The 16,415-nt window shown below is 43.4% G+C and overlaps 1 protein-coding gene across 1 annotated transcript in view; it reads left to right on the forward strand.

The window, feature by feature from the left end:
- The window catches only part of WNT10A (Wnt family member 10A), a 109,896-nt gene that overhangs the window by 75,880 nt on the left and 17,601 nt on the right, over nt 1-16,415 (forward strand). Inside the window, exon 3 of the mRNA XM_082260107.1 lies at nt 11,103-11,476. Within this exon, the coding sequence (XP_082116233.1) occupies nt 11,103-11,476 (374 nt within the window). The remainder of the gene's footprint in view (nt 1-11,102; nt 11,477-16,415) is intronic.

Consider the following 16,415-nt stretch of genomic DNA (forward strand, 5'->3'; position numbering starts at 1 on the left):
TCTCCGAGTGCCCCCATAGCAAGCCGCTTGCTGTGGGGCACTGGTGCATGCTTGCTCCTGAGCCTAGCAGTGTGTGTCCATAATGCTGGATCGAGATAAGGGCTCAGGTAAGTATAAGGAGGGCCTGGGGGGAGCTTCAGCGTTTAGACCTTTTTTAAGATGGTGTCTGCAAGGGTAGTGGCGGAGCACAAGTGCATGTGTGCCGGAACTGGTGAATGGAAGTTGGGGAGTCTAGTATCAGATGTGCAAAGATAAAACTGGTAATGCAGAGAGAATACATCAAGTACAGATATGAGCGGAGTCAGGTCACAAGCCAAGGTCAGTAACAATAACATTAAAGATGATGTGGGCGGCCTTCTGCACAATTCCCATCCAAGCAATCCATGAAGTTAAGACAGGGTCCTCAAGGGCAATTGGAGGACACAAGTACCTGGGTGCCGGAACTGGAACTTAGGGACCCTGGTATCAGATGTGCAGGTGTGTAGCTGTTAATGTACTGAGAATACACAAAGCATAGAAGCCTTTTTACAAGCCAGGGTCAGTAGCAGTTGAACAGCAAAGATGATGAAGGTGGCCTCTTGCAGTTCCCATCCGAGCACCCCTAGAAGTTAAGATAGAGCCTTCAAGGGTAATGGAAGGGCACAAGTGCCTGGGTGCTGGAACTGGTGACTGGAATTTAGGGGTGCTGGTTTTAAATGTGCATGGATACAGCTGGCAATGCACTGAGGGTACAATAGGTTGGGATAGGAGCAGAGTCAGGTCACATGCTGGGGTCATTAACAGGGGAAGAGCAAAGATGACGAGGGTGGCCTAATGCACAATTCTCATCTGAGCACTATTTGAAGTTAGGACACGGCCTGCAAGGGCGGTCAAGGGGCACAAGTGCCTGGGTCCTGGAACTGATAAATAGAACTTGGGAGGTCTGGTATCAGATGTTCAGGTGTACAGCTGGTAATGAATTGAGGAAATACCAGGTTCAGAATTCAGATAACAAGCTGGGGTCAGGAGCCAGTGAAAAGCAAGGATGACGAGGGTGGCCTCTTGTACAATTGGTGTCCAAGCACCCCTTGAAGTTAAGCCTGGGCCTGCAAGGGAAATGGGAGGGTGCGAGTGCCTGGGTGACGAAATTGGTGACTGTGACTCGGGAGTATGGGTATCAGATGTGCAGAAGTACAGTTGGGAATGCACCTAAGATACACCAAGTTCACATATAAGAAAAGTCAGAACACAAAGCAGGGTCGGTAGCAGGTAAAAAGCGAAGCAACGAATTGTAGACAGAATCAAAGTCAGGTACAAGCAGAGGTTAGCAGGCAGAAAAGTACCAAGTCATTAAACAGAACCTTGGTCAGAAGTCTAGGCCAAGGTAGGAAGTGAACAGCAATCATAAGCAGACAGGGGAAATTCTATTAGGTTAATGGCCTATAGCCATATTAGGTTAATGGCCTGTGACTATATTAACCACTTAAGCCCCGGAAGATTTTACCCCCTTCCTGACCAGGGTTTTTTTTTGCGATTCGGCACTGCGTGACTTTAACGGATAATTGCGCGGTCGGGCGGCACTGTACCTAAACGAATTTGAAGTCCTTTTTTTCCCACAAACAGAGATTTCTTTTGGTGGTATTTGATCACCTGTGCGATTTTTACTTTTTGCGCTATAAACAAAAAAAGAGCGTCAATTTTGCAAAAATAACAATATTTTTCAAATTTTTTTATATGAAATTCCCCCCCAAAAAAATGTAAAAATCAAAATGTGTTAACATTTTAGGCCAATTTGTTTTATGCTACATATGTTTGGTAAAAAAAATTGCAAAAAGCGTATTTTGATTGGTTTGCGCAAAAGTTAACGCGTTTACTAACAAAAGGAAAGATTTTTGTCATTTTTGATGTTTTTTTTTTTTAACGCGTAATGGCGGCGATCTGCAATTTTTTTTGCGGTACTACGACATTGTGGTGGACAGATCGGACCCTTGACTGACATTTTTGACACTTTTGGGGTTACCAGTGACATTACTACAGTAATCAGTGGTATATATATGCACTGTTACTGCAAAATGACACTGGCAGGGAAGGGGTTAACTTTATTGGGGAAGGAGGGGCTAAGTGTGTCCCTAGGGGCGTGCCTCTAACTGTGATTTGACATGGCTATTGGTGTAGCAGGGGCGTAACTACAGGGGTTGCAGGGGTTGCAATTGCTACCGGGCCCCATGCTCCAGGGGGCCCGGTAGCAAACCAGTGGGTGAACTTCCAGGATCTCAAAGGTCACACTTGCAACCGGGCCCTGGCATTGCACCACTGTGGAGAGGCCCCAAGATTGCAGGAAGGGGGCCCACTGCAGAACTTGTGAAAGGTTTCTGCTGCAGGACCATAATAAAAGGCCATGCAACGAGAGTAAAGAGCCCCAGGATTAGTGGGAAAAGCCCTGGGCTTGAAGGGAAGGGCCCCGGCCAGGGGTTTGGGGGGCCCTTCATGGTTTCTTGCATCGGGGCTCTGAAGGTTCTAGTTACGCCTCTGTGGTGTAGGAACAGTGATCAACGGTCCTACATAGTAGAACCGTATGATCACTATTCCTACACAGGGGAGAATGACAGGCGGCTTTGTTTACATCAGCCGCCTGCCTTTCTCCCTCTCCACCGACGATCGCCGAGTGACCGGCGGACATCGGGTTCGCCGGTAACACGCACGGACTTCCGAGGGAACGAGCCGGGCGGGCGCGCGCCTTGGTGGGCGCGCGCTCGCCCGCTATTGGCTCACAAACTAGTGACAGGCAAGTGACGTACCGGTACGTCACTTTGCCTGGCCGGGGCTGACCGCCGCAGTATATGTACTTGCGGCGGTCAACAACCGGTTAAGTCACATGGCCATGTGGCCATATTAGGTCAATGGCCTATGGCTACACTAAGTCAGAAGGCCATGTGGCCATATTCGTTCAAAGGCTTATGGCTATACTAAGTCACATGACTGTGTGGCCATATTGGGTCCATAACCTATGGCTAAATTATGTCAGATGGCCTATTGGCCATATTAAGTCCATGGCTTATGGTTAAACTAAGTCACATGATGGTGGTCATATTAGGTCAATGGCCTATGGCTATATTAGGCCACCCCCTTTGTGCAGCTGCAGACCAGGGAATATCCTGGCTGCAGGTGATTGGGTGGTAGTGGGCAGGAGTAAGAGCTTCCTCCATGGTTCGGTCCAAACCCAAGTTCTTACTAAACTCAAGCTCAGCCCTACTCTCTAATAGGACTGTGTAAATCTGAGGACTGGCTAGACTGAATTACGAATAATTTTACAGGTAAAACTGCTCCCATACATGTATTTTGCATATCTATCCAGTTCTTTTCCCAGAGTTCATCTTTAAACCCATCACACTTAAGTATATATTTTTTTTCCGGCACACAGAAGGTGCATAGAAGGACTGGAACAAGTTGGGATACGTGGCTGGTGTTCAGCCGAGGCAGGTATACTCTCAGCCGAGGTGGAGTCTGGTGAGTGGGGGTGGTGAAGGTGATGGATAGGGGAGACATGTTTGGGCCAGCACCCTCTGGAATTGTGAGGAAGCAAAACGGTGAAGGTCTTGGCTCTCCCTCCAATCACTTTGCACAGGAAGGTTGGTAAACAGACTCGATAAAGAGGATTAATGTAAAGAATGTATTCTAAAGAGCTGCCAGAATCTGAAAAAACAACAAATTCTGCTCTGCCTGCCATCCAACGGTGAAATGAGAGGAGCCCCAGCCACGCTCAGCTCTCCCGAAATAGAAACAGCTCAACATTCTGCCAATCCGTTGCAAACAGATACTGCAGAAAATGATGGTCATAAGAATATGCTGAAACTTGAAAAATAACTGATTAAAATGTACTGACTTGGAAGCAGCTATAGGGCACAGGTGGTGGCTGCGAACAGAAAGGAACTTCAGGCGGTGGCCAGAAAAACTGAACCCCACCATTCGATGTATAGTGATTGTTCAATCAGCAGGGTAGCTAAATGGCAAACAAATCTGCAATTCCGGCATTTGCTTCATTTGAGAATCTGTTCACTCATCATGATAGGATGGTAAATTACCTCTTGCCACCCACGTAATGCATATGTGCAGGGGCAAAGAGGGTGGACTCTAATTACTAGCAAAAGGCTTTGTGAGGTTAAAAAAGCAGTGAAAAGACTACATATCACCTCTCAGCCATCTGCCAACCGCCCTCTAAAAAGCGATTCACCATGGATCGCTTTTCAGGGGGGCGGCAAGGACTGCCACAAGTGTGAATGATTGAGCCCTAAAGACACATAAAAGGAAAAAAGTGTTTATATTGTCACATACGTCAGTTGTTCTAACACAGGGGTTCTCGAAAAGGGTACCTTAATTATGAAGAGCGTCTGCAATCGCTTGATGTATTCTCCCTGGAGAAGAGACGCCTGAGGGGGGACATGATAGCAATTTATAAATATCTCAATGGGGATCTCGGCATAGAAAAACAGCTATTCAGTCGAAGGCATTACATGAGGACTCGAGGGCATACAATGCGATTAGAGGAGAAGCGTTTTAACCTCAGGCAACGTGGGGGGTTCTTTACTGTTAGGGCTACAAGATTGGGGAATTCTCTACCACAAGAGGTGGTTTCTGCGGGAAGTATGGTGGCTTTCAAAAGACTCTTATGGCGCTTTTCCACTGCATGGAACCGTACCGGTTCGGCACGCTTTTGTGCTTTTCCACTGCGGTACCGCATGGTATAGGGTCGGAACGGTTCGGTACGGTACGGTATAGGTTTGCTTTTCCACTGCATGGAACCGAACGGTACGGTACAGTACGGCTCTGAAAAAACAGTACCTACTCGATTGTGGTTCCAACAGGTACCAAACTGGTACCATATCCCACAATCCTTTGCATGCAGTCACTACTAGCCACTGATTGGTCAGAGAATCACACCCACCCCGTTGTTATCCCACCCACTTAACTTTAGTACTACTTTAGTGGAAAAGCAAACCTATACCGTACCGTACCGAACCGTTCCGACACTATACCATGCGGTACCGCAGTGGAAAAGCAAACCGGGCCAAGCAGGGCCGAGTAGAGCCGAGCCGGTACTAGCCGGTACTTGCAGTGGAAAAGTGCCATTAGACTTACATCTCAAGGATCAGAACATTCAGGAGTATGTGAGATGATTACGGCCACACACACCTACACAGGTTGAACTGGATGGACTATTGTCTTTATTCAACCTCACCTACTATGTAACTATGTACCATGGAACCCTAAGGTTTCTCCAGAGGTTGCATGGGGTTCTTTGAGCAATGATACATTTCTGCCTCTTATTTAAGTTCCAACTGATACCATTGATCTTTTAAGTGATCTGTTACGGGGTAATTCTTCCCAATGACCACAAGTATAAGGAGCATTCTTCCCACTGACCATCACACTAATGTATCATGAGTTGTAGATTGTAATTTTTAGCAGGCGTTCCCTGAGACCAGAAAGTTATTTTAAGGGTTCCTCTGTGTTGAAAAGGTTGGGAAAGGCTGTTCTAAATCGCATTTCTACCTCTGGTTACACCCTCAACTACCCACTTGGCCAGTCAATCAAAGAGCCTTTATAGTCAAATATAGGATGATTGCTCCCATTCCCTTGAGGCAGATTGGGGCAGTGGGATGCTGATAATTCGCAACGTGTTTCTCAGATCATAAATCTGCTTCATCAGGAGATACAGAAGTCTACAGTGTGTCTACAATATCATATCATTATTGATAAAAGGTAACACTTATTTATTTATTTTTTAACACGTATTAATCATTTACAAATATTTGTACTTATTTTATAATTATTTCTATCAATCATTTACAGATGTTTGTAAATGATTACCCTTTGGTATCTCCTGATGAAGCAGGTCTATGATCTCTGAAATGTGTTGAGAATCATCATCCACTAGCATCATTTAAATGGGAACAATCTTTCTATATTTGTCTATAAATTATCTTTTAAAAAAAGTATAATTAAAAAAATACATCAAAAGGAAAAAGTCCCAGCCCAGATGGGTATACAACTAAAAACTGGCGGGCCGGGGGGGGGGGGGGGGTTGAGGTGAGAGATGTGGTGGTGCAGGCTGGAGTTATATGGGGGAGAAGGTCTATTTGCCCCCCCCCCCCTGACTGATGGAGCACCAGCCGCCACTGCGCTCTTGTTATTACATTGGTCAAAAAAACTTGAGACCCCGGCCCTCTTGCTGTCAATTGATGCTGAAAAAGCATTTGACAGAGTGGACTGGGACTTCATGACTGAAACAATAAAGCACCTAGGGGTAGGCCCCCAGGATGAACAGCTGGATAGGAGCCTTATATAGAAGTGCAACTTCTTCAATAAAAGTCAATGGTATCCTTTCTGCTAGCTTTGAGATGTGGAATGGGAATAGTCAGGGCTGTCCTCTTTAGCCTTTGTTGTTGTTCGTCCTGTCAATGGAACCTCTCTTGGCATAAATTAGGAACAGCGTAGATATAAAAGGGGTGAAGATTGGACAGGACAAACATAAAGTCGCAGCCTATGCAGATGATGTTTTATTTCATATGAGAAACCCTAGAATTAGTTTGCCAAATGTCATTAAACAGATGAGGAAATTTGGAGAACTGTCTAACTTTAAAATGAACCCAATTAAATCGGAAATCTTAAACATCGGACTGAATAAAAAAGAAGAACAGGCCCTGAAAGGGGAATTTCCATTTACTTGGGCGAAGTCTAAATTAAAATACCTGGGATAAATATAACATCATTGTTTGAAAACCTATATTTGACCAACTATATACCTCTGTTGGAGGAGAATAAGTCAAATTTTAGAAAATTATTGAACCGCCCAATATCTTGGATGGGTAGAATTATTATGCTTAAAGTGGAGTTCCACCCTAAAATTACACTTCTGTCCATCTTCTTGTGCCAGGTCACCTTAAAAAGAAATGGATAATCACATTTATTTTTTTTTTTTACTTACCTTGGATTAGAAGAAAATATACTCACCTTACTTCCTCTTCCTCCCCTCGGCGGCCGCGGCCCGCGTCGTCACTTCCTGGCTTGCAATGATTCCTGGGAGCTGAACGTCATCGCTCCCAGGAATCAATGCGCCTGCACCGGCCCCGACGTCAGTTCCGGTGCAGGCGCCGTCATACCTTGCTAAACAGCTTCTGGGCATGCCCAGAAGCTGTGCAGGGATGACGCTGCAGCCCCGGAAGTGACGGCGGGGCCGGTGCAGTGCATCGTGGGACCGAAGAGGACAGAAGAGGACGCAGAAGAGGATCGCGCTGGCTTCACCTGCCCACACCTGAGATGGAAGCGCTGGAGAAGACATTTTCAAGTTAAGTATTTCTTCTTGCAGGTAAGTGCAACCCAGGACAGTTCAGAGGCTATCCATTGTGGAATGTACTAGCCCTGACTGTCCCGGGGGTATGTTTATGTCATTTTTTTTTTTTTTTTTTTAGGTGGAACGCTTTAAGATGATAATTTTACCTAAAACTCTTTATAAATTCCAAATGCTAGCTATTGCCATCCCACCAGCCTATTTTAACACACTAAAAGCTATGTTATATATTGTATATATACAAGGAAAAAAATCTAGAGTGCAGTGGACGACTCTCAGCAGGGATAAATCAGAAGGGGGATTCGGGGTACCAGATATTAAAAAAGATATTATACAGCAGCTGTACTCTCACGAATGATAAATTGGACAAAGAGATTTGGGAAAAAGAGAAAAAGATGGGTAGGGTTGGAAACGTCATTAAGTCAAACACAATTAGATAGAAATGTTTGGATTCCACCGAAATATAGGGAAATACACGAGGAGACACGCAAAATGATGAGAGTGGTGTGTAAGACATGAGATGCTTTTTATAAGCGGGCCATGTGGAAATACAACTCTCCGTTACTTCCACTAGGGGGGCAACATTTTTTGCACCTGGGTTAGAGAAACAATTTGGGGGAGGGTAAAGAGATTTAGGATTCAAAGACATCATATATAAGGGTAGGATTATGCCACTGGATGAATTTAACACAAAGAGAAATTTAACACTGAATGATTGGAGTTATGGGCAATTCATTTTGTAGGATCTCTGCCTCAACCCATCAGATCAGGAAAGGAACTATTCCTTATGGAAAAACAATGTGATCCACAAATGATGGTAAGATGTGAGTTGTCCCAAGTATATAAGATACTCACTGATCTGGTCGGATTGAGGAGACCCTCCTTTTATTGAAAAATGGGAAAGGGAATTTAGAGTTAATTTAGAGGCTCAGGGAGAGAAAACTGTACTGAGAGCCGTCCACTAAACTGTTAGAGACGTGAATACAATCGAGACGAAATATGAATGTCTCGCGAGATGGTATATAACACCAATTATTGCACACCGATGTCAACCAGAGAAGTCAGAATTGTGCTGGAGGGGAAGGTACAATGATACACATTTGGTGGGAATGCCCTAAGATACGTACATACTGGTTAAGGATACTTCATTTCATCAACCAGATTACAGGAGTAGAAGTTATAGACGACCCTTGGACACGTCTATTTCACAGAGTAGACTGCCTTTTAAAGAAACATAGAAATACAATTGTTCCAAATCCACTTAATGCCACTAAGGGAGCAATCCCTACTATTGAGGAGGGAGCAAGCTTAGGGGTATATAATAAAAAAGTTACATTGAATGGTAAAGGAATTACCGGTAGATCTTCTCTTCTTCTTTTTTTTTTTTTATATACTAATTGTATTGTAAGATTGATTAAAACAATTAAAAATATAGTGGAAAAAAAATAAAAAGTTCTTTATTCTGATCCTCACGAGAACCATTGTTAGGGCATTTCTTTGTTTTGACCATTATGGGATCATTCCTTCATTCTACTTATTGTGGGAACAATTTTGTAAAAAAAGAAGGGGGTTCCAGACCTACCAAAAAAGGCAGGGCTGGAAACAGGGGATTTGTATATGTATAAAGAATCCAAAAAAGTAAAAAGTAGTAACAAAGTTTATTAAATATACATGGATAAATCTACATAATGCCCTTTTGGGCTTACTAAAATTCAATGATCCTTTGGTCTTGTCTATGACATGCTTATCAGTGATAACATAACATATCCCATGATGTGATGTATGTTTTTTTTTATTGATGTATATTTAATAAACTTTGTTACTACTTTTTACTTTTTTGGATTCTTTATACATTTGTCCTAGAGGCACATTTAAATCCCCCCTGTTTCCAGCCCTGCCTTTTTTGGTAGGTCTGGAAACCCCTTCTTTTTTTTACAAAATGTTCCTATTTGGGGGAAGGTGCCATTATATCCAAGATTTTTTTGAAGCCATGATCTTCCCCTCCACAACCAATTATTGTGGGAACAGTAGTTCTCTCTGACCATTGTGGAAACAATATTTGACTATGATAACATAATAAAATGGAAAGACTGGGATTTCCATAGACAAGATGTTAGCTGCAGTGGTAATATAGTCAATGAGCAAAATTGGAAAAAAAAGATGGAAAAAAAATGTTTTCATCAAATGGAACCAGGCATTTTTATTTATCTGAATTAGTTCAAGTGAATTGGTAATAAAGTGTAGAATTATCTTGCCAAAATTATTTGAAATTATTTGAATTTATTGAAAATATTTTACTTGTATTCTCTCCCTGTCAGAGTAGAAGTTTCATAGCAGAGGTGTCAGGCTGAATGTCATGAGCTTTATGACCACCATATGCTGCCTGAGTAACTATGTCATATAGCAAGTGTTGTCAGGATTAAAAAAAAATTAATTGAAGGATTTCTTAACTGACAGTTTTACTATTCTTCAGCATCCTAGACATAGTGTCAGTTGGCAGACCCAAGGTTAGGCAGTAGACAAGTGAGCCTTTATAAAGGGCCCTACAGAGTGCTGTAAGTACTGTGCTGAAATGTTTGCTCTGATGGGGAGGGGCAGAGGCTGATTTTTTTTTTAAATCCCAATTGGAATTTTGTATTAAAATACCGCACTGCAACCACAAATCAAGCATTGGGTCACAATTGCTGCATTCTCCTTTTGACCTCAATGGGCGAATTTAACAGGCGGTGCAGCCTGTCAGACTCTGCCAGCTAAGTTAAAATTGCCACGGCCAGGGCATGTGTACATCCCCATCTGGTTGTAGGGTTAGAATTTAGTAGAATATCCGTGGGACGGGGGGGGGGGGGGGAGAGGGTGGTAAAATAGAGTTCTTACAGCAGTAGGGTGGGTCCAGGCAACAATTCGTCTGAGTGTCGGGTTTAGGCTAAATGCTAATTTGCATGTTAGCAGGGGCGTAACTACAGGGGTTGCAATTGCAACCGGGCCCCATGCTCCAGGAGGCCTGTGCAGCTCCCCTGTACACCTGGATAGGAGGGGCGGCGGGGGCAGCATGTAGAGAAATCACTGTCCTCCTTTTTCCTCCTGTAGCTGCAGGAGGAAAATGGAAGAGACTGGTTCCTCTGTATGCTGCCCCCCCACCACTCCTCCTATCCAGTTCACTTGTGTTCTGCTGTCTCTGGGCCCCTGTGTGCTCCCCTGGCCCCCCCCCCCCACCCCCCACTGTGCTCCCTCCCCTCTCCTGCCGGCTGCTGCAGGGGATGTGTCACAATAGAGAACCAGGAAGGGGTTGTTAAATATGTAATTTACCAGCTCCTTCCTTTTCTGAATGGACAGAGTCATAGTTAGTGACATTGTAAAAAAATAAAATAAAATAATAAAAAATAATACAATTAAAATACCAAAAAATAAAAATTACTGACACCAGTGGGTGAATTTCCATGGACGCAAAGGTCACACTTGCAACCGGGCCCTAACATTCCACCACTGTGGGGAGGCCCCAAGATGGCAGGAAGGGGGCCCACTGCAGGACCATAATAAAGGGCCCTGCAACAAGAGTAAAGGGCACCAGGATCAGTGGGAAGAGCCCAGGCTTGAAGGGAAGGGCCCCGGCCAGGGGTCCGGGGAGCCCTTCATGGTTTCTTGCACCGGGGCCCTGAAGGTTCTAGTTACGCCTCTGCATGTTAGAATTCAGCTTCATTAACTAGAGGCAATATGTTGTGTTTTTTAGACCAAAATGATTGTCAGAATTGAGATTTATCATCCTTATTCTCCGCAGGATTCCGGGAGAGTGCCTACGCCTATGCTATCGCGGCAGCTGGAGTGGTCCATGCGGTGTCCAATGCTTGTGCCATGGGCAAGCTGAAGTCATGCAGTTGTGATGAGAAGAGGAGAGGGGATGAAGATGCATTCAGAGCTAAGCTGCACAGGTTGCAGATGGAAGCAATGAATCGAGGGAAGGGGATGGTCCATGGTGTAATGGAACACATGCCTGCTGAGGTTCCAGGGCCACAGGACTCCTGGGAATGGGGAGGCTGCAGCCCCGATGTGGAATACGGGGAGAAGTTTTCCAAAGACTTCTTGGATTCCCGGGAACTTTACAGAGACATACACGCCCGCATGAGGCTCCATAACAACAGAGTGGGAAGGCAGGTGAGTACGCACATTTTTAAAACATTTTTTTTGTTGCACAGTTATCAATGACCTAATTTGCACAAGTCCTCCTAACAGAATCGAAAAGGCCACATGTAACTCATGTGCCCATGAGGTAAGAGTGGTCAGCCAACATCTCTGACATTTCCTGACTCTCGGGGTCTCTTTTGGAGAGATCTCTGCATTGAGTTTCTTGGTCTGTGCACCTAATGTGCTCATTATGAAGGGTTTGCACTGTCCCTAACTAATTTTAAAATATGGAGCATCTGACCGGAGAACCTGGAACACACAATGGTACACAGAAACACTTAAAACTCCTGGGTGGACAGGAACGAAGTCGGAATTTATGGCAGGGAGATCTCACTGCTGGGTGAAATAAATTACAGAACAAGAGGGAATGCTAATAGGTGCCTCAAGACTTGTTGTAGATCAGGTAAAGTACAGCCATAGTTGTTCATTGACCACAGGGGAAGGTTCCTAGATCAGTGCACTAAATAGCTTGCAGTGGGGTTGTAGACCAGGAATTGTAGCCAATGGAACTTGGGTCAAAGAGGATCACTTCTTTATAAATGGCTAATTTCCAGAGTCCAGAGCCCGCATGCTACCTCTTACCTACACATCCTATGTACATCTACCTAGGTTGTCGATCTGACATTGTGCTATGTGTGTAGGGATGTGTAAAAATAATAAGGTCAGAAGCTTTTCAGCCCTGTCAAATCAGTTTACTGATAATTTGTGTTGTTTTTGTGTACAAAGATACTGATTCTACACAACTGTTAACTGTTATTACTGGCAAAAAAAAATATTCATAGACATTTTCTATTGAATTTCTATATCTGTATCATGTACCAGAGAATTCTGTTCTGTCTACTGCTTGTTAATGTTGGGGGTGTAGTGTTCTATATATAGAGTGCAATAGAATTGTATTATGGTCATGTCCAGTGGTGGGTCATGTTGGGGGTGTAGTGTTCTATGTACAGTCAGGTCCATAAATATTGGGACAACAACACAATTCTAATCTTTTTGGCTCTATACACCACCACAATGGATAAATTAAACAAACAAGATGTGCTTTAACTGCAGACTTTCAGCTTTAAATTGAGGGTATTTACATCAAAATCAGGTAAAAGGTATAGGAATTACAACAGTTTGTATATGTGCCTCCCACTTTTTAAGGGACCAGAAGTAATGGGACAATTGGCTGCTCAGCTGTTCCATGGCCAGGTGTGTTTTATTCCCTCATTATCCCATTTACAAGGAGCAGATAAAAGATCCAGAGTTAATTTCAAGTGTGCCATTTGCATTTGGAATCTGTTGCTGTCAACTCTCAATATGAGATCCAAAGAGCCTTCACCATCAGTGAAGCAAGCCATCATTAGGCTGAAAAAACAAAACAAATCCATCAGAGAGATAGCAAAAACATTAGGTGTGGCCAAATCAACCGTTTGGAACATCATTAAAAAGAAAGAACGCACCGGTGAGGTCAGCATCACCAAAAGACCCGGAAGACCACGAAAAACAACTGTGGTGGATGACTGAAGAATTCTTTCCCTGGTGAAGAAAACACCCTTCACAACAGTTGGCCAGATCCAGAACACTCTCCAGGAGGTAGGTGTATGTGTGTCAAAGTCAACAATCAAGAGAAGACTTCATCAGAGTGAATACAGAGGGTTCACCACAAGATGTAAACCATTGGTAAACCTCAAAAACAGGAAGGCCAGATTAGAGTTTGCCAAACAACATCTAAAAAAGCCTTCACAGTTCTGGAACAACATCCTATGAACAGATGAGACCAAGATCAACTTGTACCAGAGTGATGGGAAGAGAAGAGTATGGAGAAGGAAAGGAACTGCTCATGATCCAAAGCATACCACCTCATTAGTGAAGCATGGTGGTGGTAGTGTCATGGCGTGGGCATGTATGGCTGCCAATGGAACTGGTTCTCTTGTATTTATTGATGATGTGACTGCTGAGAAAAGCAGCAGGATGAATTCTGAAGTGTTTCTGGCAATATTATCTGCTCATATGCCCAAATGCTTCAGAACTCATTGGACGGCGCTTCACAGTGCAGATGGACAATGACCGAAGCATACTGCAAAAGCAACCAAAGAGTTTTTTAAGGGAAAGAAGTGGAATGTTATGCAATGGCCAAGTCAATCACCTGACCTGAAACCGATTGAGCATGCATTTCACTTGCTGAAGACAAAACTGAAGGGAAAATGCCCCAAGAACAAGCAGGAACTGAAGACAGTTGCAGTAAAGGCCTGGCAGAGCATCACCAGGGATGAAACCCAGCGTCTGGTGATGTCTATGCGTTCCAGACTTCAGGCTGTAATTGACTGCAAAGGATTTGCAACCAAGTATTAAAAAGTGAAAGTTTGATTTATGATTGTTAATCTGTCCCATTACTTTTGGTCCCTTATAAAGTGGGAGGCACATATACAAACTATTGTAATTCCTACACCGTTCACCTGATTGGGATGTAAATACCATCAAATTAAAGCTGAAAGTCTGCAGTTAAAGCACATCTTGTTTGTTTCATTTCCATTGTGGAGGTGTATAGAGCCAAAAAGATTAGAATTGTGTCGATGTCCCAATATTTATGGACCTGACTGTTGAGTGTAATAGAACTGTATTAGGATCACGTCCAGTGATGGGCCATGTTGGGGGTTTAGTGTTTTATGTATAGAGTGTAATAGAATTGTAATATTATCATGTCCACTGGTTGGTCATGTTGGGGGTGTAGTGTCCTATGGATAGGGTATAATATAATTATATTATGATCATGTCTATTGGTCAGACTATGAAGTGGTCTTTTGTTTTTGGATGTAGAGTGTGGGAAAACTGTATTATGTGCTTTGGTTAGAATATGCTGGAAATAGTGTATTTTATATGTATAGAGCAGCCACACTCAGATGGGGGTTCCAAGGAGCCATATGGTTTCTCAAAATGTTGCTTGGGGTTCCTTGACCAGAAATGAATCTGACATAAGAAGCCACTAACATACATGTGGTCAGTGGGATTCTTCCAATTGACCACAAATTTAAGGAGCACTCATCCCACTGACCATCATGCTACTATATCATGGATTGTAGAAGGTTCCCTGAGACCAGAAAGTTATTTCATGGGTTCATCAGTGTTTAAGAGGTTGAATAAGGCTGGTGTAGAGTGTTCACTATTGGTTAATGGCGAAGTAGGTATAGGATTTCATGTCTCCAGGACAGAATTTTATTTTGTAGTAAACACAAGGACGACTTTATGCATGGCTGAGCCTCCACCTGTGTGTGTATGTGTGTGCAGTGCACCTCCAGCCTGTTTAGTCTGTGGATAAATGATGTTGGTGTTTTATCTGATCCTGACCCTTCTAAGGCTCAGCTGGATTATTCCATTCTGCCTCTCATCTCTCCACCCGGTCCTGCTCTGGAGTTGGGTGGGGAAGGTTTCCCTGCGAAGCCTCTGATCTTCTCAGAAGTACGGCAAATTCTTTGTTGCTCTCTCGTGCCGTGTTTGATGTTAATGATGATCATCTGTAATTATCTAAACCACCTGTACGAGCTACCGTTGTAAATCATGGATCAGGACTCACCTGCAGGGGTTGACACTTGCTGGGGGCTTCAATGGAGAAAAAGAAAAAAATAATCGGTTCCAGAAAGTTATCCCAGTACAGTACATGTTTATTTATTTATTTTTTATTTTGCCCATTCTATAAAATCTCTGCCTTATAAAAGTCATGAAACTTCCAATGTACAGAGTTCACAGTTCATTTGCAGATCCTTATAACCAAAGAGTCAGCCTGGGTTCACACTGGATTGAGGAGCGACTCACAGCAGGAGCTCCGCTGGTGTGTCCCCTTCACCGTTTCAGGTCCGAAATTGGTTGGAATTTTTGGCTGATTTCGGACCTGAAATGGACCAGAACACGCAAGTTTCCTGCAAACTGCTGACTTGCATACTGGATGCAGGGAAACCACCATTGGAAATTCCCACCAGTGTGAACCCACCCTCAATGGGGTTGATTTACTAAAGGCAAATAGACTGTTTACTTTGCAAATTGTAGTTGCAATTTCCAGAGCTTAGTAAATTAGGTAAAGCTTCACTATGCAAAGAATAGCCAATCACGTGCAAGGAAAGTTTAAAAAACAAAAAACAAAAAAAAAACAGCATTTTTGCTTGCATATGGATGATGGAAGTCAGCAGAGCTTCTGCTCGTTTACTAAGCTCTGGGGCAACTGTACTATGCAAATGGCACAGTCTATTTGGCTTTAGTATATCAAGCAATAATACATCCCCTAAAACAAGTATTGTTGCCATTTTTGTAGGGAATCCCCATGAAACAATTCCATGGCTATGTATTTTACAGCTGAATAGTTATGATGGCCCAGCAGACCAGTGGAGAATTATTGGAATTATTTACTAAAGGCAGATATAAAGGGGTTGATTTACCATAGACAAATAGACCGTGCACTTTGCAAGTGCAGTTGCTCTATATCTTGGTAAATGAAGGGAAGCTCTGCTGATTTCCATCATCCAATCATGTGCAAACAAAATGCTGTTTTTTTTTTGTTTTTTTTTTCCATGCATGTGATTGAGTACGCTTTGCAAAGTGAAGCTCCTCCTCATTTACTAAGCTCTGGAACAACTGCACTTGCAGAGGGCACAGTCTATTTACCTATAGTAAATCAACCCCTTTTATATCTACCTTTAGTAAATAATTCCAAGTTGCTCCAGAGCTTAGTAAATGAGCAGGCGCTCTGCTGATTTCCATCATCCATGTGCAAAAATGCTGTTTTTTTTAATTTTCCTTGCACGTGATTGGGTATTCTTTGCAAAGTGAAGCTTTACCTCATTTACTAAGCTCTGAAAGTGCAACTACACTTTGCAAAGTAAACAGTCTATGTGCCTTTAGTCAGGGCCGGGACAAGGGGTGGGCAGGAGGGAAG

The sequence above is a fragment of the Pelophylax lessonae genome, assembly GCF_965119305.1.
Source record: "Pelophylax lessonae genome assembly, chromosome: 6".
In the NCBI taxonomy this organism is placed as follows: domain Eukaryota; kingdom Metazoa; phylum Chordata; class Amphibia; order Anura; family Ranidae; genus Pelophylax; species Pelophylax lessonae.